At 47.4% G+C, this 27877-nt stretch overlaps 1 protein-coding gene across 2 annotated transcripts in view; it reads right to left on the minus strand.

Annotated features, from left to right (window-relative positions):
* COP1 (COP1 E3 ubiquitin ligase) overlaps positions 1–27877 on the minus strand; it is a 689508-nt gene that overhangs the window by 491787 nt on the left and 169844 nt on the right. The window contains exon 9 of one of the 2 annotated variants that reach the window (XM_085601600.1): positions 11661–11718. In XM_085601600.1, coding sequence (XP_085457726.1) covers positions 11661–11718 — 58 coding nt within the window. The remainder of the gene's footprint in view (positions 1–11660; positions 11719–27877) is intronic. The other variant, XM_085601601.1, reaches the window with a different exon arrangement.

Genomic DNA, 27877 nt, shown 5'->3' on the forward strand with positions numbered 1-27877 from the left:
TTGCAAGCAGACAATATTAACACCCAATACTTGTAGTCCTACCGGTACTTTTTGCCTCTTTTTTATATGGTTTAGACCGCAAATATTCATGGACATAACCCTTAACACTCCCATCTGGTTAAATCGTGCGTTCTGGATAAACCTCCATGCTCAATATTTTGCGCAACCCGTTTTTCACCAAATATCCTGATATTAACAACATACCAGTTTAAACCAGAATTGTTTCTCCTATCCTTTTTAACTGCCTGTCTGACACCCTTCGCCCCCCTCCCTCTCCCACCCCTCCACCAATTTTAGAGATTACCTGGCCTAACCAAGGCCAGGGGTTTGACATCCGAGGGAACAGAGCCCCGCGCGCCCGCCAGGTCTCCCCCCCATGTAATCCTTTCTGTGTCGAACAACAAGAAAAAAAGATATTTAACCTATATGAACAAAGATAACAAAAACTTATTGAGATCCGTGTCTGTGACAGTGCAGCTATACAATTCTCTTAATCAGGCCAGGATATAGAACATTATATTATTGCTACCACTACTTATTCCCAGTAACTTCCTCTAAGTATGCTTTGGCCTGGATCTCTGAAACAAAACTGCCTGTGGTCCCCTTATATACGATCTTTTTTAAAAGGGGCAAAGAGCTGCCTTAGCCTCCATCTGCGTTCGACTGTGGCATGCGCAGTCAGTTCTAGTGAAAAAGGTTATTCTGTCAAAGGACCGTCTATTTGTGGGTCTAGCCAAATCATAGAGAGTTTGACGGAGGAGAAAGTTACCAAAGAACAAAAGCATGGCGCAAGGGTGTTGCTGCGTTGACGAAGGGCGTTTGGCCGGGGACAGAGGGAATCTGTGTGCTCACTGAACTTCTTTATCCCAGTCCCAGGAGTGTAATTCTGGAAAAGCCCCTTTGAGAAACGTGATCATAAAGCTTCTGGGATCATCCCTTTCCACACCTTCCGGGATCCCTAAGATGCGGAGATTGTTGCGCCGCTTCCTATTTTCCTGCTCCTCCATCTTCCACATAAGATCTTTGACAACACTCTTGTGTTCGTCTCTTTACATTTTTAGCGTGGCTACATCTTTTTCTAGATGCTTCGTCCTTTCCTCCACAGAAGCAATCCGGTCTGCAATTTCGGCACATGTTTTACCAACCCTCCTGACAGCCCCTTGCAGTTTCTTGGCAGCCAAGCGTGATCTACGGCTGTCTGCTTTAGCTTCCTCCTGGAAACTCTTGATAGATTGAAGAACAACTGCCAGAGCTGGTTCGCTCTTTGACCCTCCATGGTCTCCACTTTTGTTGCTACCTGTAATTGTTTGATTGCCACTTGAGACACCCATGGAGTCAGATAATATTGTGAGCTGCGCATCAGTAAAGTCCCACCTCAGATCTTTGGCACTTCCTTTAGCAGAGATTTCATGTTTTTTTTGGCTACCCCCATTTTTCTTTTTTTTGCAATTTTTTCAAATCAAGTTTATTTTTCTGAGGGTCCGTATTAGAGCTACTATACCATTTAGGGCCATCTTCCCCACTTGACACAGAAATGCTTACATCTGACAGCTCTGATTCATCTGTTAATGAGTAGAACTTTCCTTGATTGTCAGGCGCTTTGGAGCGCATTGCTTGCAACTTGTAGTGTTGCTAGAGTTTCTGCATTTCCTTCAGTGATATTTGCGCCATCACTTGAGTTGCTGATTTTACTGCTGAGTCTTACACTCTTGTCCACAAAGCTACCCTCATCTGTCTGGGTAAAAGGTGTAGAATGTACCTCAAAGCTTGTTTTATCCACCAGATCTGCAGGAAAGGGAGTGCCTGAAAGCCCAGGTTCATAGAATGCAGCTGGCAACTTTTGATCAGACAGTGCTCCTTCAATCTGCTCCACCGCCTCTGCTGCCACACTCGAAGCTTCTTCTAAAGACTTGGGCCCGGGCCCCTGTTGCACCAAAACTGCTGGTTATTAAAGGTTGAGAGTAACTGGTTTCTTTGTATGATTTAGCTGGACCTTTTTTTGTAATTTCCACAGTTTGAGTGATTTTCACCCATGGTTTTATCAATGCTCTCCCCCTTCTCCCCTTTCTCTCCCCCGCTTTTACTTCTAGTGCCCAGGGTGTCAAGCCTTTTCTGCCGGGTGAATGCTAGCGCTGTGCTGGGCTGTGAGGCTGCGTGCGTTTAGGACGCATTCTTTCCTTTACCCGCTTTCACCCCCCTGCCAGCCATCCTTACTTGTTTGTAGTGATCCCAGCTGTTGCAACAAAGTATCACTGAGGCGTTTTTCCAGAAAGGGACGTGCTGCCCAAAACGCTGTGTACTCCAAGAAGCTTTCCGCTTGTCAGGAAATGCGCTGTGGATCACAGATGAGCTCCTGCGTTTTGGCCATGCTGGTGAGTGATCACGCAGGTCAGTGGGAATCCAGGAGACCCGATCCGTGCAGGCGTCCTCGAGGCAGGGGAGAGGTGAGAGTGTGTATCTTCCAACGTAGATAAGAAATACTTGTAAACCCCGGGGAAAGCAACTGCTACTTACCAGTATGCATCTGTTCTTGGCATGTAGAGCTGCAGATCTACACACTGTGCATAGATCGCCATCTGGTGTTGGGCCCAGATTTCTGCAGTTGATTTTCCTCTTGGAAAGTCTTTGGAAGTCACGAGGTAAGTGACTCCTCCCTTGGATCGTATTGCGCATGGGCTTCGGCTCCATCCTCAGATTGTTTTTTGCCAGCAGGGAAATGACAGAGTGTAGTAATAAACAGTGAAGATGCCCATGTGTGTTGTATCTAAATAAGAGAAACTGGAACAGATAAAGGTAGCCGGGGAGGCGGGTCGGCGTAGGTAGATCTCCAGCTCTACATGCCAAGAACAGATGCATACTGGTAAGTAGCATTTGCCGTTCGAGGCATATGAGCTGCAGATTACACACTGGGCATAGATTATATAGCAGAACCCATCCTTAGCGGCGACCACCAGTATCTGTTGCAGTGGTTTGAAACAATATTTTGAGTACAGCCTGGCCCACACTAGCTTGTTGTTTAGTTTGCACAGCCACACAATAGTGTTTAGTGAAAGTGTGCGGTGTTGACCATGTAGCTGTTTTGCAGATATCATCTAAGGGGATGCTCCCTAAGAATGCCATGGAAGCCCCTATCTTACGTGTAGAGTGAGCCTTAGGGGGAATAGATAGTGTTCGTTTTGCCTTGTGGTAGCAAATCTGAATGCATTTGACAATCAACCTAGCTATCCCAGATTGGAGATGTGGTTGCCTTTATGTGGTGGTGAGAAGGATACGAACAGTTGCTTTGTCTTACGAAAGGGTTGTGTTCTCTCGATGTAGTAGAGTAAGGCTCGTTTGACATCTAATGTGTGGAGAGCTCTTTCTGCAACTGTTTGTGGTTGCGAGAAGAATACAGGTAGTTCCACAGATTGGTTTAGGTGAAAGGGAGAAATGACTTTAGGGAGGAATTTTGGATTAGTACGGAGAACCACTTTGTTATGGTGCATTTGTAGAAAAGGTTCTTGAATGGTGAGTGCTTGTATCTCGCTGACCCTTCTGAGAGGAGTGATGGCTACAAGAAAAGCAGTTTTCCATGTTAGGAATTGAAGTTCACATTTGTGTAGCGGTTCAAAGGGAGGCCCCATTAGTCTGGTAAGAACGAAGTTTAGGTTCCACACCGGTGAGGGTGGAACTCTTGGGGGAATTATTCTTTTGAGGCCTTCCATGAAGGATTTTATGGCAGGTACTCTAAAGAGAGATAGATGTTGCCTGTTCTGTAGATAAGCTGCTATGGCTGCAAGGTGCATTCTAATAAACGTGTAGGCTAGATTGCATCCTTGTAGGTGTAGTAAATAGCCTTTGATGTGTTGAATGGTCACATCTAGGGGATTGACGTTATTGCTGTGAGAATAGATAACAAAACGTTTCTACTTGGCTGCGTAGCAAGCTCTAGTGGTAGGTCGTCTAGCTTCTTTAATGACGTTCATACAGTCAGCAGCAAGATTTAGGTAACCGAATTCCAATATTTCAGGAGCCAGGTCGCAAGGTTGAGCTGAGCTGGGTCTGGGTGCCTGATCTCTCCATGGTTCTGGGTTAAGAAGCGTGGAGAGAGGTGTAATTTTTGGTGCGGTACTACAGATAGTTCCAACAGTGTGGTGTACCACGGTTGTCTGGCCCAAGTTGGAGCTACTAGGATGAGAGTGAGGGAGTGTTGTAGTTTGCACACCACTAATGGAATGAGTGGGAGAGGTGGAAAAGCGTACGCAAATTTGCCTGACCAGTTCATCCATATCGCATTGCCTTTGGACAATGGGTGTGGATATCTGGCGGCGAAGCTTGGGCATTTGGCGTTTTCGTGGGTGGCGAAGAGGTCTATCTGTGGATGCCCCCACATTTGAAAGTACGGGTGAAGAACTTGTGGATGGAGTTCCCATTCGTGGATCTGTTGCGTTTGTCTGCTCAGCAGATCCACTAGTGTTTTGGACTCCTGGGACATGTTGGGCTAGGAGAAAGATTTTTTGGGGTATGGCCCATCTCCATATGCTCTGTGCTAGGTGAGAGAGCTGCGGAGTGTGCGTGCCTCCTTGTTTTTGTATATAGTACATGGCTGTCATGTTGTCGGTGCGGACTAAGACGGCCTTGTTTGAGACATGTGTTTGAAAGGCCTTGGCTAGTAACTCTAGATGGTTGATGTGGAGCAACTTTTGTTGCGGCGTCCATGTGCCCTGCACTGTGAGGTGTAATAGATGAGCTCCCCAGCCGGAGAGCGATGCGTCTGTTAGTATTATTTGTGGAACCGGGTCCAGGAACGGTCGTCCTTTGGAAAGGTTTGTGGTGTTCCACCACTGCAGAGAGCGTTGGACACGACCGTCTACCAACACCAGATCTGTCAATTGACCCTGGGCCTGGTTCCATTGGCGCGCTAAGCACTCTTGGAGAGGACGCATCTGGAGTCTTGCGTGAGGTACTATGAATATGCAAGATGCCATCATTCCTATAAGTTGCATGAACACTCGAGCTGGAAGAGAGTGTTCTGGGTGAAATTTGGCACGGAGAGCCTAAATGCTTGCTATCCTGTCGGGACTGGGGTAGGCTAGCACTTTTGAGGTATCTATGGTGGCACCGAGGTATTGTTTTACGTGGGATGGTTGCAGATGGGACTTCATGTGATTTACTGTGAAGCCCAGGTCATGATGTAGTTGGATAGTGGCTTGAGTGTGTTGTACACACTGGTTGTATGAGTTGGCTTTTATGAGCCAGTCGTCTAGGTATGGGAAGACATGAATGTGTTGTCTTCTCAGGTGTGCTGCCACTACCGCTAGGCACTTGGTAAACACCCGTGGTGCTGTGGTGACACTCCAATTGATAGTGTTGACCGTCCACTACAAATCTGAGAAACTTTCTGTGAGCATTGTGAACAGGAATGTGGAAATAGGCGTCCTTGAGGTCTAAGGTAGCCAGGAAGTCGTTTTGGGAGAGCAGTGGGAGTACCTGCTGGGGAGTGACCATGTGGAAATGGTCTGAGTGTATATAATGATTTAGGGGTCTGAGGATGGGCCTTAGAGTGACGTCCCTTTTTGGTATGAGAAAATATAGGGAGTAAACTCTCATATTTTGTTGGTTGGTAGGAACGAGTTCTATCGCACTTTTTTGTAGGAGGGAGATTACCTCCTGCTTTAGTAGTGCTAAATGTTCCTGTGACATTGGGCGTTGTTTGGGTGGAATGTTTGGGGGGGGGTAGATGTTAGTTCGAGGCAGTAGCCTCACCAAATTATTTGCGTTACCCATTTGTCTGAGGTGATGGTAGTCCAGACAGGAAGGACATTTTGGAGTCTGCCCCCGACTGGAGTGGGATGGTCTGGGGGGAGTGGAGGGAAGTCATTGGGTAGGGGTGGAGGCAGAGCGGGAGGTGTTTGTCTTGCCTCTGCCTTTATTATTGTTGCCCCTGTAGCCTCCTCTTTGGTAACCACTTGTAAAGGTGGATTGTGTAGGGGCTTTATAGGAAGTAGAAGCGGTGTCAGAGGAGTAGCCTTTGGAGGTGCTTCGAAAGGATGAGCGGCAAAAGGAGCGCCTGGGAGGGTGCGATTGTAAGGCTCCCATAGACTTCGGCGTATGTGTCTTTCTTCATTTTTCTAGGGCCTCATCCACTTTTGGGCCGAACAGATGTTCCTGGTCAAAGGGGTGGTTCAGGATCGAAGCTTGCACCTCTGGTTTGAAACCTGAAATTTGTAGCCAGGCATGCCGACGCAGGAGGGCGCTGGTGTTAATTGCCCTAGAGGCGGTCTCAGCTGCATCTAGGGCACAGCGAATGGAGGTGTTGGTAATGGTTTTGCCCTCCTGTATTAGCTCATTGGCTCTATTTTTATATTTGTCAGGGAGGTGTTGCATTATGGCTTCTAGTTCGTCATAATTTGCCCTGTCGTATCTTGCCAAAAGCGCTTGTGTGTTTGCGATGCACCATATGTTGGCAGCCTGGGATGCAGTGCGCTTGCCCGATGCGTCCAAGAGTTTAGACTCCTTATCAGGTGGTGGTGCCTGTGAGTTTGCACGCTTTCTTGCAGTAGACACTACTAGGGAGTCTAGTGGTGCTGGCCCTCTGATGTAGGTGGGGTCTGTAGGGGCGGCCTTATATTTTTTGTCGATGCGAGTGTTGATGACCCTGGCTCTGACCGGGTCTTTCAAGACCTCCGGTGCGTGCTTGATAACTTCTTTGAGCATGGGCAGGATGGAAGTGGCCCTGTGTGTTGTGTTGAAAGTATCTAGGAGGAAGTCCTCCTCCACGGGGTCAGTATGGAGATCTACACCGTGGTAGTGTGCAGCCCTCTGGAGTAATTGGTTAAACCCCATTGAGTCTTCCGGGGGGGATAGTCTGGAGGGGTAGAGATCATCCTGCGGGACATTAGGGATGTCTGGAATGTTATAGTCATCCCATGGGTCTGGGGAGCCTGTAGGAGTGGGGTGTCCTGTGGGTTGGTCATCGGGCTTGTCTCCTGTCATCATAGACATCATCATCATCATGATCCGGAGAGAGTGTGGGGGAATGATGAGGTGGGGGAGGAGAAGGAGGAGGTGGAGGAGGTGGAGGAGGAGGTGGAGGAGGTGGAGGAGGAGGTGGAGGAGGAGGAGGAGGTGAAGGTATTCTCAAAGGGGAGGTACCAAAGTCTTTCTTCTTTGGAGGTGGAGCTGGGGCAGGGTTGTCCAGCGGTCTCTTTCTGATGCTGAGCATCAAATGTCCAGTCTTAGGGTCCTTGACCAATGTTTTTTGAAATGGATCACGCCTCAATAGTTCTTCGGTGAGTGGCTGCTCCGTCGGCGCCGAAGGCGGCGTCGGGGCATTAGGTTTTTTTGTCTTGGAGTCTGCATCCGTTCGTTATTTTGAACTGTGCCGCTTCGAAATGGTTGTGTGTTTACTTGGCTCCGCAATGGCTTTCGGCTTCGAGGTGTGGGTGTCGATGGCTTTATGTTTTTTGCTCGGCTTCGGGGACGGTGTCGGTACCGAGGAGCTGGTGCTTGTTTTCGGCACCGAGTGCTTGGGTGTGGAGCTCGGTGCCGAGGAGGAGGCCATTTTCTTTTTCGGCGTGGAGGAGAGCTTCTCGGCACCGACGGTAGGCTGGCTCGAGCACGAGCTGCCGGAAAGCTTGATCGGCTTCTTTACCGGGCCCGAAGGCGCGGTGTCGGAAGCAATGTCCTTGGTCGTGCCTAGGCCCGAGGGCGAAGGCGTGACCGAAGCCTTTTTGGATGCCGTCGAGGGTGTGGGTGTTTGTTGGTACTCACGACCCTCTGTGCAGGAGTGATGTCCTCGAGATCTGAATCGTCGGCCTAGGAGGCGCTGACGAGGCCCTCCTCGGTGTGCTGTCCTTCCGGAGCGTCGACGCCTTCTCCGAAGATGTCGTCTAGAATCGCTGTCGACGAGTGTGCCATGGTTCTTCTCGCCCTTCGGTCTCGAATGGTTTTCTTGGACCGGAAGGATTTGCACGCCGGACAGTCTCGAGCCTCGTGTTCAGGAGAGAGGCAGAGGTTGCATACCTCATGGAGATCGGTGTGGGAAAACTTGGACCCACATCGAGGACACTTTTTAAATGGAGTCCTTTTCATCAGCCAGGACCAGAGCTTGGGTGGGCCCGAAGGCCCTCGTTGACGACCAGAATCGAAGACTTGGATCGATGAGAGCCGCGTCGAGTGAGAAGATCGCGATCGAAAACATTACCGCAAAAGGGGGGAGAGGATTGCGCGTCGATAGAAGAACTGGAAACCGTTCAGAACCGGAGCGCGAAGATTTCACATCCGAGCCCGATGGCGGAAAAAAACAATCTGAGGATGGAGCCGAAGCCCATGCGCAATACGATCCAAGGGAGGAGTCACATACCTTGTGACTTCCAAAGACTTTCCAAGAGGAAAAACAACTGCAGAGATCCGGGCCCAACACCAGATGGCGATCTATGCACAGTGTGTAATCTGCAGCTCATAGGCCTCAAACGGTTTTTCCGCTGCATTACTCTTGTTTTACTGCATTCTTAACTTTGAAGGCATACAGAGCGTATAGAGCAGTCACTAGGGGTTCCGATCAGCAGAGCATCGCGGCGGAGATGTCACTCGGACGCCATCTTGCCTCAAAACTCATTCACTTCTGAGCTACGATCGCTCTTGGAGACCCCACTGTAGGTGGTGGTCGGCCCGGCACCCTGTGGGCACTTTCAACGCTAAACCATTTTGAAGATCCCAATACCATCAATTCCTGCCACTCCTCCAGGAAAAGGTCTGTGCTCAGGCCCTCTGCCCCTTTTGTGACTCCCACTAAACGGATATTATTTAGGCGGGAGCAATTCAGCACCCTCTCCTGCAAGCGAGCCACTTCATGCGCCATCTTTTGTAGTTGGGTGGTATGTTCTGACACTGTTGGGCCGGTGAGGGCTAATGTAGATTCCGTCTTTGCCACTCGGGCAACCAGTTTCCTATGATCAGTCCGAAGGGAGTTGACCCTTGAGTGACTGCATCGATTATGGGTACCAGGGCAGTCTGTGTCCTTTAGTGCTGACCGTATGGTAGCCGTGTGGGATTCCAGATCACAGTCTAGTGTATTCATCATTGGGTCCCGGTTAGTACCCGACTGGCGCAAGGGATCCTGGTGTGGTGTCTTGGGTGCCTCAGGATCGTCTCCTCAGCCACTGACACAGTGCGTGTTCCATTATCCTCTTGAGACACCTCCCAAAAGCTGTGGCTGGGGCTACTACCGACTGGTCCCGCCACCCATTAGCGCTGTATCACGCAGGACTGGGCTAGTATTATCCCCTCTATGACTAAAGCATCAGTATGGCTCTTTCTGGCAGGACCCTGGGTACAAGCACCCCCTGCTAGTTCCTTGCAACAGTGAATTCTCAGCCAGACGTGTAGGTAGTCACCATTAGTCTCTGCTTTACCCCCTACAGTGTACCCAAGGCTTATCACTCCTGAGTCACTCAGATATCCAGGCGTCACCAGCGTTCATAGACATGCGTAAGTGGAGTAGATCAGCACGAGGGGAGACCCTCCACAAAGCTTGTGAGAAATTCATGCAGTACCAAAAAATGCCAGGGAAGACAGGAGCCAGCCGTCAGTCGAAAGTGAGCTGCCCCCGCCACCAGCGGGGAGGGCAAACACCCATCATGATATGTGAAAAGGTTATCACATCGCCACCCCACAAGCTCACAGTCCCCAATGCCGTGGCACCCCGGGCACGAGCAGCCCCACCACTCCCCTCCTTACCTCCTCCATCCACAGTCTCAGTTTGCATCCCCTGGAGTTGTCCTGGGTTCCGCAAGCTTGCTGGGCATGCTACTGCCATAGACTGCTCTACTCCACTGCTGCAGTTCCAGGAGTGTGTATGGCTGAAGTCAGCCGGTGTGTATGGCTATTCACTGTCGCCTCTGGGTCTAACGAAAATGCATGCCAGCTTCCATCCTGCTTGAGTGGGTCCTCAAAAATCACAGCCCGAGCTTTTGCTCCCCCAGAAAATGAATCTGGCTGCTCCTTCAGCTCCACCCAGGAGCCTACACGTTCAAATGTGTCATCCCGATAACAGGGTGGAGCCCGCAGCTATCAATGCAACCTCCATGCCGTCGTATGTATACCTCGATGGTGAGGGAGGAGTGGGTGGTGAGGGTCCGAGAAAAGTATCCCCCCACCAGCCCATTGTATGTTACACTTGTTTTAGACCATAGGTCCCCCAGGGCCAGCACATGACATCATCTTTTTTAGGTACAAGATAAAGCTAAGCTACCCTTCGAGTCAGAGGCGTAATGAGAACAGTTTTGTTGAGCTCACCCCCCCCCCCCAGCACCTCCCAACCGTGGCTGGGCTTGTCAGCACCAGATCGTCAGTCCTGTTAAATGGATGCCTCTTTACCCCGGGGCCAGAAGTTCCCAGCTGCTGGGTAAGCATTGCAACTGCATTGTCCCTTCAGCTGCGGTCGCAAATGCCAAAATTAAATCGGGTACTCTCCCACTCACTTCAGCACCCAAGGCATACGGGGTGGTGCATGCAATGGCCGCAGTCTGCAAGGCTGAATTTGCCCCGGGCTGGCCTGTCTCACCACTGCTATTCGGAGCCACTCACAGCTGCACCGGCATCTTGGGCGCAGCTGTGGCTTCCAGGCAGGGTCGGATTGGTAAGGCGGGCACTCGGGCAATAGCCGAGGGGCCGGTGTCCGAGTTCCAGCTGTGGGCTGCTTTTTTGAGAGCCTGGGGGCCGATTTGGGTGGTGTCTGTGTTGTTCAGATGCCAGCGGAGCCTCAGTGGGTGCCTGAGTAGACTTTCTGAAGGCAGATGGGCGTCCATTACCTTCCTTTTATCAACGGGCAGAGGTATCACTCCCCGGGGGGCATGGTGCCTGGGCAGAAGTGGCCTCTCTTGTATACAGGTGTGTTTCACCAGTGTGAACTAATCAGTGCCTTTTTTTTATCTAAGTAAAGTTTAGAAAACATGCCTCTGTCAGAGGCCACCCCCCTTCTTTTTATAAAAAAACTTCACCGAAGCAGTGTTTTGCGGAAAGGCAATATGCAAATGTGGGCCACTTTTCTTAGCGTGAGCGGGCCGATTTTTAATCCCAATCCATCCCTGCTTCCAGGGCCGTATTGGAAACCCGGAGCAGCCCTGGCAATTTTGTCTCTCCACCCCCCCTCCTCGGTTGGGAGGAAGGAGGCATTGCAGGTGTGAAGCACTGCTGCTTTTGTTAATGGGGGCTGATATTGCAGCAGTGCTGCAAAACTGTCCCCCAGTAACAAAACCCGCCCCCACTACTACAAAACCGGCCCGCCCTTCCAGCCTCCCAGGGACACGCCTGATGCCTGCTACGGTCAGTCCGGCCCTGGTAGCTACTCTCCAGAAAGCGACTCGGGCGGTCCCATATGATCATCGGGCAGTTGGTTCAGTCGGAAGCTCCTGGGAGGATCCCAAAATCAAGATCGTTTTTAAAGGGCTATGTATCTGATCAGCTGCACTGGTGCATTATCTTCATTGCTAGTAAAAACGCAGCTCACTTAAAAAAAACTAAAATAAGAGTTATCAGAAACAACGAAGCATTTTTACTGTATCATAATGTCACTTTAGAGAAATAAAAAACTTAACACCCAAAGGTAGAATAAAGTAGATACACTTTTCTGGGCAGAGGGCAATGATAATATTGAAACCAAGTGCCACCCCTCTTACCTGTGAACTGCCACTGAAGCCAGGGGGCTGACTGTACTCTGTCGAATCGATGAGGCTGCTGGAAAGAGAAATGCAACAATAGCTATTATACAGCTGAAAGGCCTGTTCTTTTTAGTCTACAGGTGATTTGTTTTGTATGAAATTCTTCAGTAAGAGTTGGCCTGTCAGAGAAAGATTGTAATTGAGCGCCATGAGAGTAAATCAGGATGAGGCGCTCTTCAGTGTAAGCTACACACCCTTGTGACTCTTACTCTCTCAGTCCTTGTTCCCTTTTAAGCCAGACTTGAATAAGGCCCTTTAAGGAAGACAAGGGGATAGCAGTATACAAAACAAAAACAAATTAAAAAGAATTTAACAGGGAGCCCATACAATGGCATAGCTAAACAAATGTCAACCGTAATAAACCAGATCCCCAGAGCATAATCACATGCACTACTGTCAGGCCCCATAGGGGGCACAGTGAGGGGACATGGGGCAAAAGGGGGATACATGGCCTGAGCCATGCTGGCTGGGGCCGTTTGCCTCTGATGTCTCCAGGTCTGCCTTACTATGGCTCTGCAAACTGGACCAAGTACAACCCTTTCAGCACTTGACACTCAGTGGCGGCGATGGTGAGCAGTTATAGGCTTCTTAGCGAGGTTGCGTGGGGGGTGCATTAAGCTCAGCATTCAGCAGTCACTCAATAGCGCAATAATGGACTCTCCAATTCAGTATTTATCTTTTCATAAAAGTAAGTATCTTAATAAACTCAAAAACGAAATACCACTAATTAGCAGGTACAAATGATCACTGGAGCTGGGCCACTGTACCGAGGGTTCAAGGGGCTCCTCCTTGCTCCCCCCACTCACCTTCCCTTATCTCAATGTAAATTATTAGTCGTAAGTTCCAAGCACAGGTGCAATGCTTCCCCCATCATGTAGAGTTTGTGCGCTGAGTTCTAGTGTTTTTGTCCCATTGTTAAGTTTCTCACTAATGGAAGTCTTCTCCCTGTTCATGGTCGGGTCGGCAGCATGTGTCCGGTTCATCCTCTCTCCTGAGGATGGAAGACACGCCGGCTGAGAATACATCAGCAATCCAGTCCCCAGGCAGGTAGCAAATGTGACAGGCTCCAGATTCACCGGCAATCTCAATGGGTTCTGAAGACCCTCTTGCAGCTGCAGGGTAAGTCGAGAGGATCTAGGTCACGGGGTAACAGCAGGCACTTCTTAAAGAGTAAAAACCAAAGGAAATGATGGACGGAGTGTTGGACATTGCAAGCACTCACCCCCAGTCAACTGATCTGGGTTTAATCCATCACCGTTCTTTAGCCCACTCTGCCACCCCAGTTCAAACATGGCCATATGCAAATCAGTCTGACCCTGTGCCTCATGGGAACAGTCTAGCCAGAACTGCCAAGCCATGCCTTCCCTGGACCGGAAACAAGCTTCCTAGGACCGGTTTCTGGCATTTCAGCCGTCTTCAGCCAGGCTGGCTTGAATCCAGTGGCAAAGTGAGCAAGGGACTCATGTCTGAGCATACCCTGCCAACTTATGGCGAACAAAGCAATAACCAAAGGAAATGATGGACGGAGTGTTGAACATTGCAAGCACTCACCCCCAGTCAACTGATCTGGGTTTAATCCATCACCGTTCTTTAGCCCACCCGTGGGCTAAAGAACGGTGATGGATTAAACCCAGATCAGTTGACTGGGGGTGAGTGCTTGCAATGTTCAACACTCCGTCCATCATTTCCTTTTTTACTTCTTAAAGAGTAGCAGTGCAGCTTCAAAGCCACAAGCAATGCAGAGTCAGTAACTTGGGCCACACAGGTTCAGTCAGTCGTTCCAGCGAGGCAATTTGCTCTGGCCACACTTCCGACTTGCAGCTGCTCGGTCTGCTTTGGTGCTTAGGGGTTCAGAAATACAGCAGGCACACTTCATTCACATCATTGCCATGGGACCCCACAGCAAAAGAGAATACTACAATCCAGGAGCACGCCTCTCATTTGCCCCTTGACATATGCACCCTCAGCTGCAGGGTGTCGCCTGCTTCTGCTTGCCCCCTTAGTCGGCACTTTCTGCAGGGTTGGCTTACTTCCTCCCTCTTCTCAGATAGGTCAGCTTCTAGAAGCATGAGAACAGAAGACAGCTCTTCCACGTCAGACTCCCAGTGATGTCCCCAAAACTTTGGAAAGTTGGATCGTAGCAGATAGCAAATCATGTTGCACAGCATCCCTCTGGGATCTCTGGGCCACATCCTGTTCCTGAGGCAAAAAGAACCTGGAACTCAAACCACAAGTAGGTCGACTGCTTCCACTTTTATACAGGTGCAGCAGAAAGGGGATGTGTATTCAGTCTATACATTCAGAAACGATTTGGGCCAGTTCTTTTGTTGTGTGTCCTTTCCAGGCTGTTTTCCAAACTAAGCCTTTGCGAAATGTGATGTTTCTCACAGCAGGATCATCTCCAGTTTGGAGCACCCACAAGAGAGGCACGAAGATGTGTGAGCATTCTGCCCCTGAGGGACTTGTCACATTGTGAGCAGAGACTGCAGTCCCACCCTTCACCCTCACCACTGCCCAAAAGGCAGTGCTGAGGAAGACTAATTAACTGCTCCCTCCAGCTAAAGATAGCCCCAACCTCCTCTTTCTCCACTTTAGGGGGTAGGTCACCTTCCTCCAGCTTAAGGAATGTCAGCAATACAATTTCACTCTCTGCAAAAACCACTCCCCCCCCCCCCCCCCTTCCATCATATACACATGAACAGGCCAGAGGCTTCTGAAATAGAACCTGCAGGAATCCATGAGTCTGGTTCACTCAGACACTATACATGTACCACACAGGTCACACACATTCATACATACTACCAAATATGGCCTGGGTTGTTAGCACTAGGACCAGCGTTACTATGTAGTAGGAGAACTTTACATGAGTGGGCCCGCAGGTCTCCACTCTTGGGTGACCCTCCAGGCCAATGACACGGGTCCAGGACATTATTGATATTAATGGACAAGCCTAGGCCTTCGGGCACATGCTTGATTAGTGACAGGCTGGAGCCAAAATCAATAGATTCCAGCAGTAGAGCACTCACACCATGGAGGGTCGGGCCATTTCCATCCCAACAACTACTATAGATGAATTTTAAATACCTTAAATTTCATGAAGCTCAGGCAGCTATACTTGATAAAGTAATGAAGATGGATGACAGTTAGTACAGAAAGGTACACAAACAAGCACTGGTAAATCCAATATACTTGACTTTAATGTACCAACAAATCTAAACACAGGCATTCACAAATATGGTTTCCATTCATTATAAGTACAAATGGTGTTAATCAAATCCTGTTCTACTGACTTTGAGAATTATTTGGGAAAAAGTAGAAAAAAATATTGCTTTCTGTGTTGAATGCATGCAGGAGAAAAATAACTTTATGTAACAAACAGGATAGATGACTTTATTTTTCAGATTTAGAATAATCCCTCATGCATTTTAATGAAAGCACTTTCTGGAATATGGAACAATAAGTCACCAGCTTATAGCATGAGGATAAGATTAATCCTTTGGGTAAAGCTAAACCCAAGCCATCCTCAATGCATATTTTAAAGAATTGCTAAACATACACCGTCCAGACAGGTGCACTGTCAAGCCAGACCTAAAAAGACAACTTTACTTTATCTGTATAGACTATTATTATGAACAATTTAGAATAGACATGCAATAATATTTAGTGTATTTTGTCATTCATTGACATACTACTTTGGGGGTATTCTAAAATACACAGGAAACTGTAAAATATACAATAAAATGTGTGAAAAGTGGTTTTCAGTCCATGTAATGCCATTTTTGAATTTTGTACCTATTAGTACCAGAATATAAGCAAAATGCAGGTGCTAACTTTACTGAATAATTAAGAAAAAAGAGACAGAAACAATGTTTGCTCATTTATCACTACATGTGTGGTAATATGTTGTGCTAACGGTATCAATGATTTGTGGTATAACAGCAAAACATTCTGTAAATGACTCAATAAATGGGATAGTGCCATTTCTGGCAATGCAGCACAGCTATACATTGCATAAGTTGCAGAATGTCGTCTTAAAAGTGTTTACACTCGTATCTTAAAAACTTTCTTCTCGAGGGGCGTGGCTAACCACCAACCAAGATGGCCGCACTCTAAATTAGCCCTGTAGCAGCCAGCCACGTAATCCCTCACAATCCGTTACCATCTGCGCTGTATCTCGGACAAAATCACTGGTTTGGAGTGGAACGCCCATCTGGAACCAGATCGGTGCCATCCTGGGATTGTGGGGGCCCGGGGGACCGAAGGAGACGACCCGACAGCCTCGAAAATTCGTGGACTGAGGGAGTCTTGGCCGTACTGGGCGTCGAGCTCCGGAGAAGCGCGCTCCCCTCACCCCCCCCCACTGACAATGCCAATGTTGGTGCAAGGCTGGGAGAGGGTTGGCCCCAGCCAGGCGAGAAGAAGAGACGGAGGTGACCAGTGTCGGGGGTGCCCTGGCAGAGTGCGTAAGGGATAGAGACAGCCTACGGGGTCCCTGAAGAGTATCCACTGGTGGGGAACCAGTGGATACTCTTCAGGGACTACGTAGGGAGGGAGTTAAGGGGCGGTGAGAGCCTTGAAGGAGCGAGTGGCAGGAACCAGCAGCGGTCCAAGCAGGCTCCGTGAGACCTAGGCACTCGTGGCCTGAGAGTACCTGAGCCATGTTCCGCTGCTGCGAAAAGCCCCCCCCAGAAACACTGTATCTGGTGTGGCAGTGGTGGAGATATAGCCCCGGCCGGGAGTGATTGGTAGGGCAAACGCCGGTGGCCATCAGTGCCACATAGGAACTGCGGCCCAGCCAGATATGCGTACAGCATCGGAGTTCTGGCGGGAGCTCAGGAAGGTTTCTGACGCGCGCTCCCCCCCCCTACTCCCAGGCAAAATTGAATTGAGACAGGGGAGGAGTGCATGGGGGGATTATCAGTGGGAGTGTGGGGAGTGAGTACCCATTAGAGGTAATCTAAGCGAAAGAAGCTAGCATGTGCATGAGAGACGTATGTATATTGTTGTGACAAGGGGTTGTGTTGTCTCCACTGATCCACTAGTCCTAATACTTCTATGAAGGAGGGTAGCGGGCCCTCACCTCTGCTTGGCTGTATCCCTCCAGTTCTATCCAATGTGTGGTCTAGAACATGGTTAACATCTCCCCCAATATCAATGTCTCGGCCAGGAGGGCCAGGAGGGGAACTCCCACATCTGGTAGAGTCGCAGCGGAACATATAGGGAACAGAGGTTGACTGTCCCACCCTCCCACGTGCCAGTGACTGTTACGTATCTACCTTGTTATCTACCTTGTGGTCATGCAATGTTCGATGGATCTTGAGTGGGGCCGATTTCTTGAGTAGTATTCCCACTCCATGTGGGTCAGTGGTGTACCCGGAGTGTGCCACTAGGGTTTACCCAAACCAATCCAAGTCTCTGTATTGCGTGCCCTTCAAATGCGTTTCTTGAAGAAGAACCACGTCTGGGCCTTGTGTCCGCAAATACTGCAGGACCAGGGTCTGCTTAATCCTATGGCCTAGGGCATTTACATTCCATGTCATACCTTCAAGTTGCTACTAGCATGTGTCGACGTACCGTGGCTTGCCATTTAATTGGTATGACGCACCCTCTGTGAAACTCCCCGGAGTGGAATGGGTAGATGAGTCCTATGGATCCCTATTGTATCCACCTTACCCCGTAAAAGATTACTTGTAACGATGCATCATTGTAAATACAGAAACCAAACAAATCTAACAATATGTAAGTGACCCCCAAACTCCCTCCTCCCTGCTCATAGAGCCTAAACCAGCCCCCAACTTGCAGAGTGCCGGTTGCCTGTTACAAAACATTAACTCGTAAGGGAGGGCAGCCCACGCCAACTTGTATAGATAGGAAATAGCTTAATAAGTGTAGCAATACCCCCTTATCACCTCTCGTACGTGTTCCACTGAATCGTGCCTATCTCTGAAGGACCATATAAAGGAGAAACACCCATCGCCAACAGCTTCCCAAACCTCCACCCTCCCTGAGCCAACAAACCGGCAGTCTCACGGGGTTCAACCAGCTTTCCAGGTTATAACAGTTTACCTCAAGAGTGCACTTAACACAATTTATGCTCACGTGACCCGTAAGTCATCTGTGGGTCGTGGGTCCTCCAGGGCCCCACTCCAGTGATCTGTTGCCTCCGCTCTCCCATTCTTGTTGAGTCGGCTCATGGCCCTTTTCTTCATACAGTATGCCAACCTTCAACCCAGCTTCAGGCTTCCTCCGGAGCAGTGAAGTGCCAGGTTTTGCCCTCGTCTATGACTAGAAGTTTGGCCGGGTAGAGCATCATATATTTAACGTTTTTGTCACGTAGGTCCCTCTTCACTTATTCAAAGCCCCTTCGTTGTGTTTGCACTTCCATAGTTAAGTCTGGAAAGAATCTGATCATAGCGTTTTCAACACGGAGATCGCCATGGGAGCGCGCTGCCTCCCATGGCGGTACTGCAGGCTTGTTTCGGAATTCTGCTATACGTACGCGAGGGATATCCGCTCCCTCTCCCACAGGAGAGCATCTGTAGGAACCCTCGGAGTCCCACGCTGTTCCGTAAAATGGCCACACGGAAGACTAAAATCAAACAAAAGACGGCTCTTTATTTTCAGCAGAACCAGGGCTCGGTGACCTCCGCCTGTACCCTCAGGGACGCCCACAAAAAAGCACTTAGGGACCAAGTCCTGGCCCTCATTGGGAGGAAAAAGAAAGAACTAAGGTATTAGGGGGAGTCCTTAGAAAGAAAAATATTGTCCCTTGAGGAATGGGTGGTGCTGGACTGCTCAGAGGGATTATGCCACCAACTCAGGCTGAAGTAGGACGCTCTTCGTGCCTTGGATGGAGCAGGGCCGGTAGCCACGCCTTGGCATCACAGAGATGTCTCTACAATATAGGAGACAAGGCCATCAAGCTACTGGCCTGGTTAGACCAGAGAGAGCGAGGTCAGAACTGGGTGATTGAGGTCCAGGACTCGGTGGGGGTGGTAGAGAGAACCAATACAGATACAGCAGATACACTTGCCCCCTACTACTAAAGCCTTGTACTCTCCGATGGCATCCAGGTTTTACAAACCATCGCTACTCGGTTGTTATCACAAGAGGGCAGAAACTACCTAGAGGCAGATCTGACTGGGGAGGAGATAGTATCCGATATTCGGGGACTAGTCAGGGTAGGCTGGGGGCCCAAATGGTATCCCTGTGAATTGTACAAAGTCTGTGCAGCAGGTGTGGCCAAGCCGATGCTAGAAACGTTTCAGGTGGTTAGGGACGCGAGTCAGGTACCGAGGGACCAGTGAGCCGCCACGATAGTCATAATCCATAAATCAGGCAAGCCACATTCATGGTGTAGCTCCTATAGGCCTATATTGCTTCTTATCGTGGAGGTCAAGGTATTGGCAAACGCGCCGGCAATTAGATAGCAGGGGGGGGGGGGGGGGAGTGAACACATTCCTTATACATTCTGAGCAATCAGGCTTTATGCCTCACTCTAGCACCCGCCTTAATCTCCGTCGTGTTTATGGGGTTCTGAGTCAGACGGCGCCACCGTACTCAGAAGAGCTGTTTTAATGGTCCTAGACACAACAGTGGCTTTCGACAGCATCTCCTGTGGTTAACATTCTTGCAGTCCTGACCAGAATGGGGTTTGGACCCAAATTCTGCAAATGGGTCAGGTTACTATATCATGCACCTCTGGCAAGCGTCAGGGTGAATGGAGTGGATTTCCGCAAGTTCCCTCTTCACAGACCATGAGTTTTGCACTAGCCCTTGAGCCACTGGCAGCATGGATGTGACAAGAACACGTGATCGGGGGCTATCACTGGGTGGAGACTGGGAAGAACGCATCTCGCTTTATGCAGATGATATTCTTTTGTACATGACTCACCCCCTATAACTCCATGAGCCGTCTATTACAGATGTTTGACCCCATTGGTGAGTATTCTGGCAACTGTATCAATTGGTCTAAATCAGTTGTGTTCCCATGGGGGGGGGGGGGGGGGAGAGAGAATAACCCGCCTTCCATCAGATTGTGAGTCCCCATTTGTAAGAGAGGGGTTCAAGTATCTGGGCATAATTGTCACCCTTGACCCGCAAGATTTATACACCTCAATATACTCCCCCAGGTGGACAGACTCAGAGGTGATATGGCGCACTGGCAGAATCTGCCTCTCTTCGCTGATAAGGAGGGTGTCGCTCTGTAAGATGACAACCCTCCCTCTGTAGTTATATATTTGGCAAAACACTCCCCACTGTAATCTGAATATGATATTTCAGAAAAATTGACCATGAGGTGAGGATGCTGCTTTGGCAGGGCTCAGCCCCCTGGATTGCATTGCGCAAGCTGCAGAGGGGAGTTTACGATGGTGGACTGGGTGTTCCGGACATCAAGCTCTACCACTGGGCGAAGCAGTTAATAGTAATGAACGACTGAGTCTTTCCAGACCAACAGGAACCTGCATACCGAGTGGACAGATCCATAATGGGCCAAGGGAAGTATGAGTCGATTCTCTATAAGCGGCGGGGGGAGCAGGATCTGTCACCCCATAAACAGTCTGAGGTCAGGGCGTTAAGAGGAGCAATGCAATATCTGGGATGGAGGGGTCGACTGATGACACGTACCCCATTGGGGCACAGTGACCTCCTTAAGGAGGTGGGGAACCTGAAGGGGTTCTCCAGGTCGGAACTGATAGGGATAGAGCACCTAGGGGACATTTGGAGGGGACAGGCTCCGATACCCTTAGCCGACCCTTGTCAGGAATATGGCATGGCGGAGGCTGAGCGAAACGGATACCTATGGTTGGGTCATGTTCTCTGGAGACATGTACAAGAGGGGGAGAGCCTGCCAGAGTGGTCTCCGCTAGAAAACCGTCTCCTGGCAGATCCCATGCCCACAAAGGGTATTGTGTAATATATAAAAACCACTACTTAACAATTCTCCAGATGTGATGGTGAAGCTACGCAAGCAATGGACAGAAAACCTGGGAGACACTGAGGATGAGGAATGGACTGAGGCCCTCAGAGCCCAAGGGAAATTGCCATCAGAGCCCGCTTTCGCCTGATAAAGTTGAGGATCCAGCATAGATCGTAATACTCTTGAACGGCCCTCTTTAAGACTGGTGAGTGGTGTCACCAGTGTGTTTGTAGGGCTGAAGTCAGGAAGCAGGTGTTTTTCTATATTTTTTTAGGCTTGCCCACAAATTCAAACACTCTGGGGACAGATAGTGGGGTGATGTCCAGGGTCACGAGTATGGAGGTTGCCTTAAATGTTAAGGAACGCCTGCTGAACATATCGGCGGAGGAACCAAGACCCAGATACCAGGCAATATGGGTGACACTAGCAGCTGGTGTAGCCAAGAGCAATGTAGCTAGACCATGGGGGAAACCTGAGCCCCCAACAGTGGAGGAATAGGAGCTACACGTAGACTGGTGTCAAAGGGCAGAACAGGTAATTTATCATGGACGTGGCTGCCCCAAAAAGTTGGAGAAGATCTGGGGGGCTTGGAGGGAGTTTAGGGTCTATTGACATCAACACATTGAAGGGGGCTAGGTAGGGTCAATTGTGGTACCACTGAGAAATATGTCTTGAAGTATTACATGAATCCTTGTATCTGAATCAAACGTCTATTTGTATTACATTGGAAATGCATTAATTATCCGTACATGCTGTATGATGCAAAAGTTCAATAAAAAGATTTGTATAAAAAAAAAAAATCTTTCTTCTAACTTTTTAAAGAGGTAAGCTTTTACATGCTGCTCTATGCCACTAAGGGCCTTGTAAAGATGTCCTTGATATCACCCCATAACTCCTCCATGTTGTTCCAGATACCTGAGCATTAATAATGGTGTGCAGGTGGCATGAGAAGTAACAGGGATCTCAAGTAGACCCCTGAGGGTCACCTTCGAAATAATGAATTACTAGAGAATTCAGTAAGGATTCAGTAATTCGATTCCCAGTTTGTCCAAGTATTTCACCCTTAGGCTTCGCCTGCCTTTAGTAGGCATAGTTCTGCAAAGGGTAGTAAAGGGTTTGTAGGGTTCAGGAAAGGGTAGCATTAAGGGGACTTAAGGGGCTTTTAGGAATCAAGGTAGTGTTAAAAGGCAGTAAGAGCTTATTAGTGATCAGGGAAAGATAGTGTTAAGGGGTACTAAGGGTTTATTGGGTTCAGGGATGGGTAGCATTAAGCACAGTCAGTTTCTGCAGCTCACAGAAGGGTAGAGTTTAGTAGTAGTATGGGGTACTTAGGGTTTACGTTCAGTATATTAGATACATTAATTAAATATATTAAACAAAACCTTTTGAAATAAATTAAATGTATTAGTAATATCATTTAAAAAAATAAATTTAAATAAACAATTGAATTAACTTCTGGCAGCCCAAGAGCTTAAAAAAGCCTCTCCAGCCCATAAATCTTAAAACTAGGAATTAGAAAGAAAACACCATTCTAAGTAAGCACTTTTTCTGTGGAAGCAAACGGGTTCTGCCTAATCAAAACACATACTCTTGTCCTTCAACATGTAGGCCGAGACAAAGACATACTCTGTAGTACTCCTGAGTTTTTGTTTTTACTTTGATCATATATGGGCTAATGAAAGATGCGCAGTCAAGCAAGACCTAAAAAGGAAATGATCCAGAAAACAAGAGATCTTTGAGACTTGGAAGTATTCATCTAGTGGCCACCAGAAGTAATTCTCGGTAGATGTTTGAAAACCAAAATGCATATCCATATAAATTCTCTAACCTTAAAAGGGAAAGTACTACAGCATCCATTCAAGCGCTTATGAGTTAGTGGCCAGAAGCAGAATGGCACCTAAACAATTCAGGTTTACAGAGCTCGATACAGAAAGGCTCAAGCATACAGATGGGCAGGAGCTGTTGCGACAGAGGCAGGGCAGAGGCTAGGCGAAGAACCAGGTCTTCAGTTTCTTGCAGAATTCAAGAACTGAGGAGGTGGCTCTGATACGTAGGGACAGATCGTTCCAGGTTTTTGGATTGAGGCAGAAGGCATGATCTGGTCCGCGTTTGTAGGGGCGAGGGGGGTTGCGAGTAAGAGTTTGGCTATGCAGGTGTCTGGTAGGTTTGTGGAAGTTTATGCGGTTGTTGAGGTACATTGGGCCAATGTTATGTAAGGCACTGTATTTGTGCGTGAGGAATTTGGAGGGGGCTGGTTAGTTGACAGGGAGCCAGTGGGGCTTTGAGGTGCAGCGTGATGCGAGTCTTTTGGCTGTAGTAACTTTAGAAGTGTACTAAGTACACGTTATGTAAATAAAAATGGGCTTACTCTTTTATGGAAGGGTGTTTGAAATTGCATTTCCTTCCCTAGACCCCTCCCTAAACTACCCATATTTAGAAGTAAGAACTCCCTATTTTCCAGACACTCCCCTGGGTTTCTCCCACATTTATTACTAAAATGTACACCTAGGTTTACTGATATCTCCACATAGGAAAATAGGAGTGGCTGTGGTCTCTCCACATACGTTTTGGAATAGCATTTAGTAGTATGTGAGTGGAACTACTGTATTACTACTTCACATACTACAAAATGCAGTTTCTGTACTGTGCCCATTGAATTTGAGCACACAGCAGCTGGTCAGCCCAGCTATTATAAGCCCCTTGCCAGAGACAGTTGTCTGAGCTTATTACAACAGGTGAAAGTATTTTGTCATGCACAGGAGGAAAAGCGTGGACACTTGCCCCATATTTCAGATACCACTGCATTGCCACAGAGTCCCTGTAGAGACACCATGATAGTGCACTTCTCATTAGCTGGTGTGTGCCTAGTGTTGTTAGGGTTCCATTTAGGATGGTCCACCTTTATTGTGGACTGTGCCAGACTATGTGGGTCAATAGAACTGCCAAAAGGTGAGAAAGTAGCAGTACACTGTATGGACTGGATATAGGCTTGTTGTAGAGGTCTATTCAATGCCTTAGTGGTGATGCGATTGTTCCCTCAGGCATATGAAGAGTACAGCCTATTGAGATATAGCTTGCAATGGATATAGGAAAACTTGGCATAGAATTTAAGTAATCAGACTCGGAGAGGATGGAAGAAAACCTGCATGCCTGGGCTGTAGAAAGCCAGCCGTAACCAATGATATGAAGAGATCACAGATTAACGCCTAGGCGCGATTCCACTGCCTCCAGACAGGCACAGGAGAGATATTTATCTTTGCTCTGTTTGGTTCTACTCATGGACAGAAGAGGCACAACAAACGCATGAGAGTGCTTGATTGTAGACTGTTCAAGTAGATCTCTATATAGTCCACCAAGGAACGAGATTAAGTGACTTGTGGGCATATACTTGTAAAAAATGGAGATAGATGACCTACAAGGAATGACCAGGGATGGTCCAAGGAAGTCATATAGACCGCACTGACTAAAGACAGACACTGATGGGAATTAAGGATTCGATTAACTTGGCGGTGTAACCAGTGAGTATACACAGGAGAAGTTGAGCTCTAAGCCCCATCGAAAAAAAAGTATGTTCTGATCATCTGGCTCTCTCAATATCAAGATTTCTGATTTTTTCTCCGTTCTGGCAAATGAGGATTGCTATTACCCAATGGTGTTTGTGGGTTAGCAACCTGTGATTGGTTGCTTGGTACCAGTTTCATAATTCAGCTGAATTAATGTGGGTATATAGTTAGCAGACACATGAAAGTAAACTTGATAATGCTCAAGTATGCAGGCCAGAGGGAGCATGTAAAGACTGAACAACAAGGTTGAAAGTGCAAATCTCTAGAATGTCGCAAGTCACCCTATGATTCAACAATACCTCTGATCTGATGCACATTTTATCGGTTTGCTTGAAGAGTAAATAAGAGATCAATTTTAAGAATGTGTCGACTGTAGCTGTCCATTTATTGAGTATTTTCAGCAGACCTTCACGGTTCATGGCACCACTGGTACCAGGTAGGTCAAGAATTATCATTGCTGTTTGCTTGCCCATGTCTACATTGATGAAATTTTCAATAATGTGAGCAAGCGAGGGCTCTGCTCCTTAAGGCATCTGAAACCCGGCTAGAGATGATAAAGATCTATCTTTAACTTGCCTTGTAACTTACTTTTCTAGGAATGTGCGGGATGTGACAGGTTAGAAACTGCTCAGTTGTTTCCAGGCAATAAATGTGTGATGTAGGATTCCTCTAGTGGGGAGTGATAATGTCATACGTAATTGACCCCCAGAGATTTTCTTGAATAATGAACCCCTTATAAGCTAGTAATGTAATTTGCCTGAATGGCAAAGAACAGATGCAGTCAGCAGCAGAACATGATTCTACTGCCATGCTGGATGCTTTGCCCTCTCTTTTGGTCTGAACTTGGGACATGGTAGACTCATATTGGTGGAAGAGAGGCCTTCAAGGTGATCGGGGAGGGACGTGGAGGATACAGTAAGAGCGCCGGTCTAAAAGATAAGGGAATCATAAATTAATTACATTTTGTTTTCAAGAACTCAGGAAGTCCTCACAATACTGCCGACTAGCACATAGGATGGTTTTTTAGAAATCATTTCAGGGTAGATACTGAAGACATGCTCAGTTTGAGCTGGAGAGAGAGCTCTGATCACAAAGACATTTACAGATCACCAGGACCATCTCAATTCTGTACAACTGACCAAGCAAACATTCAAGTGAATGGATTCTGTTCCCAGATGAAGGCAGTCATAGACTACGTCATGCATGGCTAGTCAATCAATTCCTTGGGTCAGACTCCTTGCAGCCTTCTAAATGGAACCTCAACAACACTAAGCACACAACATATACTAAGAAGTGCACAATAAGGGTAGGGACAGTGCAATGGTGCAGTGCCTTGAGACCCTCACGGGTGAGTAGCGCGCCATATAAACCCCTGATTGATTGATTGATTGAATGGTGTCCAAGTACTTAGCTCATCTAACTGTCACTTGCACGGATATTTTAATATTTGGGCTGACCAGCTCCTGTGTGCTAAATTTCAATGGGCCCTATACACAAGCTGCAGTTTGTAGTACTTGAAGTAAAAATACAGTAGTACCACTCACATAATACAAAATGCTATTCCCAAATCTAGGTGCAAAGACCACAGCCAATCCTATTTGTCTATGCAGAGATCTCTGTAAAAGTAGGTGTAGGTTTCGGTAGTAAATGTGAGAGAAATCTAGAGTAAGTGGATGGAAAATGGGGAGTATTTACTTCTAAATAGGTGGGGTTAAGGGAGGGACATGCAAAATCAAACACCTTCCCATAAAAGAGTAAGCCCATTACTATTTACAAAGTACACTTCTAAAGTTACTACAGCCAAAACGTCCCAAAGCAGGCTGAATGTGTATACACTGCTGCCTGGCATCAAGCTGTTCTTGAAGCCTTTGTAGAATTGGCTGGTTGAGAACCTCAGAAGCAGCAGAGGACATAGCTGCAGATGGCAGCCTGAAAGAAGCCGAAGAGGGTCGACGCCCAGAGGAAGCCGAAGCGTGCTTCAGCTCAGTGGGTCTCAGCTCAGAGTGCTTTGGATCGGGTCATCTCGGTTCCCAAGTCTTCGGTGCCAAATGCCTCGTCTAGACCTATGTCTACAAGGGTGTCTTCTGAACCTGCACCAGGGCTGCAGTCGATGTCAACGTGCAGGGCTTCGAGGAGGACTTTGGCACGGAGAAAAAAACAATCTAACAATGGAGGTGAGGCCCATACACATTACCAGGGACAGGTATACCTCTTGACCCAAAAAGAAGTTGTACACGTCAAAGCCCAACAATAAATGGCAGAAGTATGCACAGCATCTGCAGCTACACATGCCACACACATTACAATTTTCTGACTTTAAAATTAACTATTATAAAAATTGTTTGTTTTATAAAGTTTGACTTAAATATTTTATATTTTCCTAAATGATTTAACTTTGAGAAAACAAATTAAACTAAACTCCAACTTTAAAGAAAAACTTTATATTATTTTAAATGAATTTAAAACAACAATACCATTAATTACATTTATTAAGAATTGAAATATTACAATGCTAATGCAGGTGCTTTTTAAAAAAAACATTGACTAAAACATAATATCTATAAATTGAACTAATACGTTACATTTTTAACCATGCAATAAACATGTTATTTGATGAGTTAGGGTGCTATAACATTTTATTTGATTAGTTCTAGGTTAATAGGTCATTTTAACTTAATTTATATATTCATTTTACATTAACATATTTGTAATACTTTTTATAGAATTAAAAATGTTTATTATTTTACCCTATGCTTTCTCATAGGGAGATCCCTGCCTCAGGAGCGAAGATCTCCACCTGAGTGTGAAAGGTTTCTATTAGTAACTTTACACTCTTAAATTTTGTTTTAGATATTTCACCCTGAACTGAGGAGGTGGAGACATGTAAGTCTGCATTCAGGTGTAAATCTACACAAGGAAACGATGAATAGCAAAAATGTTTATACTAATACCAAAGTGCAAGAGTAAATTTACATGTGAATACATCTACACATTTAGTTTAATACTTGTGCCTCCCTCGACTTTATGCAATTAATATTGGAGCCCACGCATTGTGCTGGTCACACCAAATACATGGTTACAAATCCTCTCGATATGTACTCAAATGCTCGTGGCATACAGCCATAGCTCTCAGACAAGCTGTCACTCCCAGACATGATCCTCTCCAGCTTAGCTCCACTCTTCAGGAATCCGTACCTAATTTTAACAACGAGATATCGCTTGAGTTAGACCTCTCGCACCAGTTCATGAGCACCATAATTGCCCTTCAACCCCCTGGTTTAAGGAAAAACTTAAACTTACTTGACAAGCCTGTAATACGTGTAAACAAAATTGGCGATCTCACTACTTTCTTCCCAGGAGAATTAGCTACCAAATAGCATTGTGTAATTTAAAGAAATGGATCAGGCTTGCAAGAGCACTGTATTATGCTGCAAGAATTGATAACATTGCCAACTCCTCCAAGGAGATTTTTAGAGTTTGTCTTTCAACATCCCTGGCTTCCAGCTTGCCAACTGTAATTACACAAACCCTCGGTGAGGAGCTTGCATTATTCTTACAAGAAAAAGTTAACAATGTTTGCAACTCTTCTCCAGCTAGTCATTCTAGACCAGGAGTTCTTAATCGTTTGACTTCTGTGCACCCAATGAATCATTACTGCACCCCAGGGATCCCCAGTGAATCATTACTGGAAT

Source organism: Triturus cristatus, chromosome 4_2 (genome assembly GCF_964204655.1).
Source record: "Triturus cristatus chromosome 4_2, aTriCri1.1, whole genome shotgun sequence".
Taxonomy (NCBI): domain Eukaryota; kingdom Metazoa; phylum Chordata; class Amphibia; order Caudata; family Salamandridae; genus Triturus; species Triturus cristatus.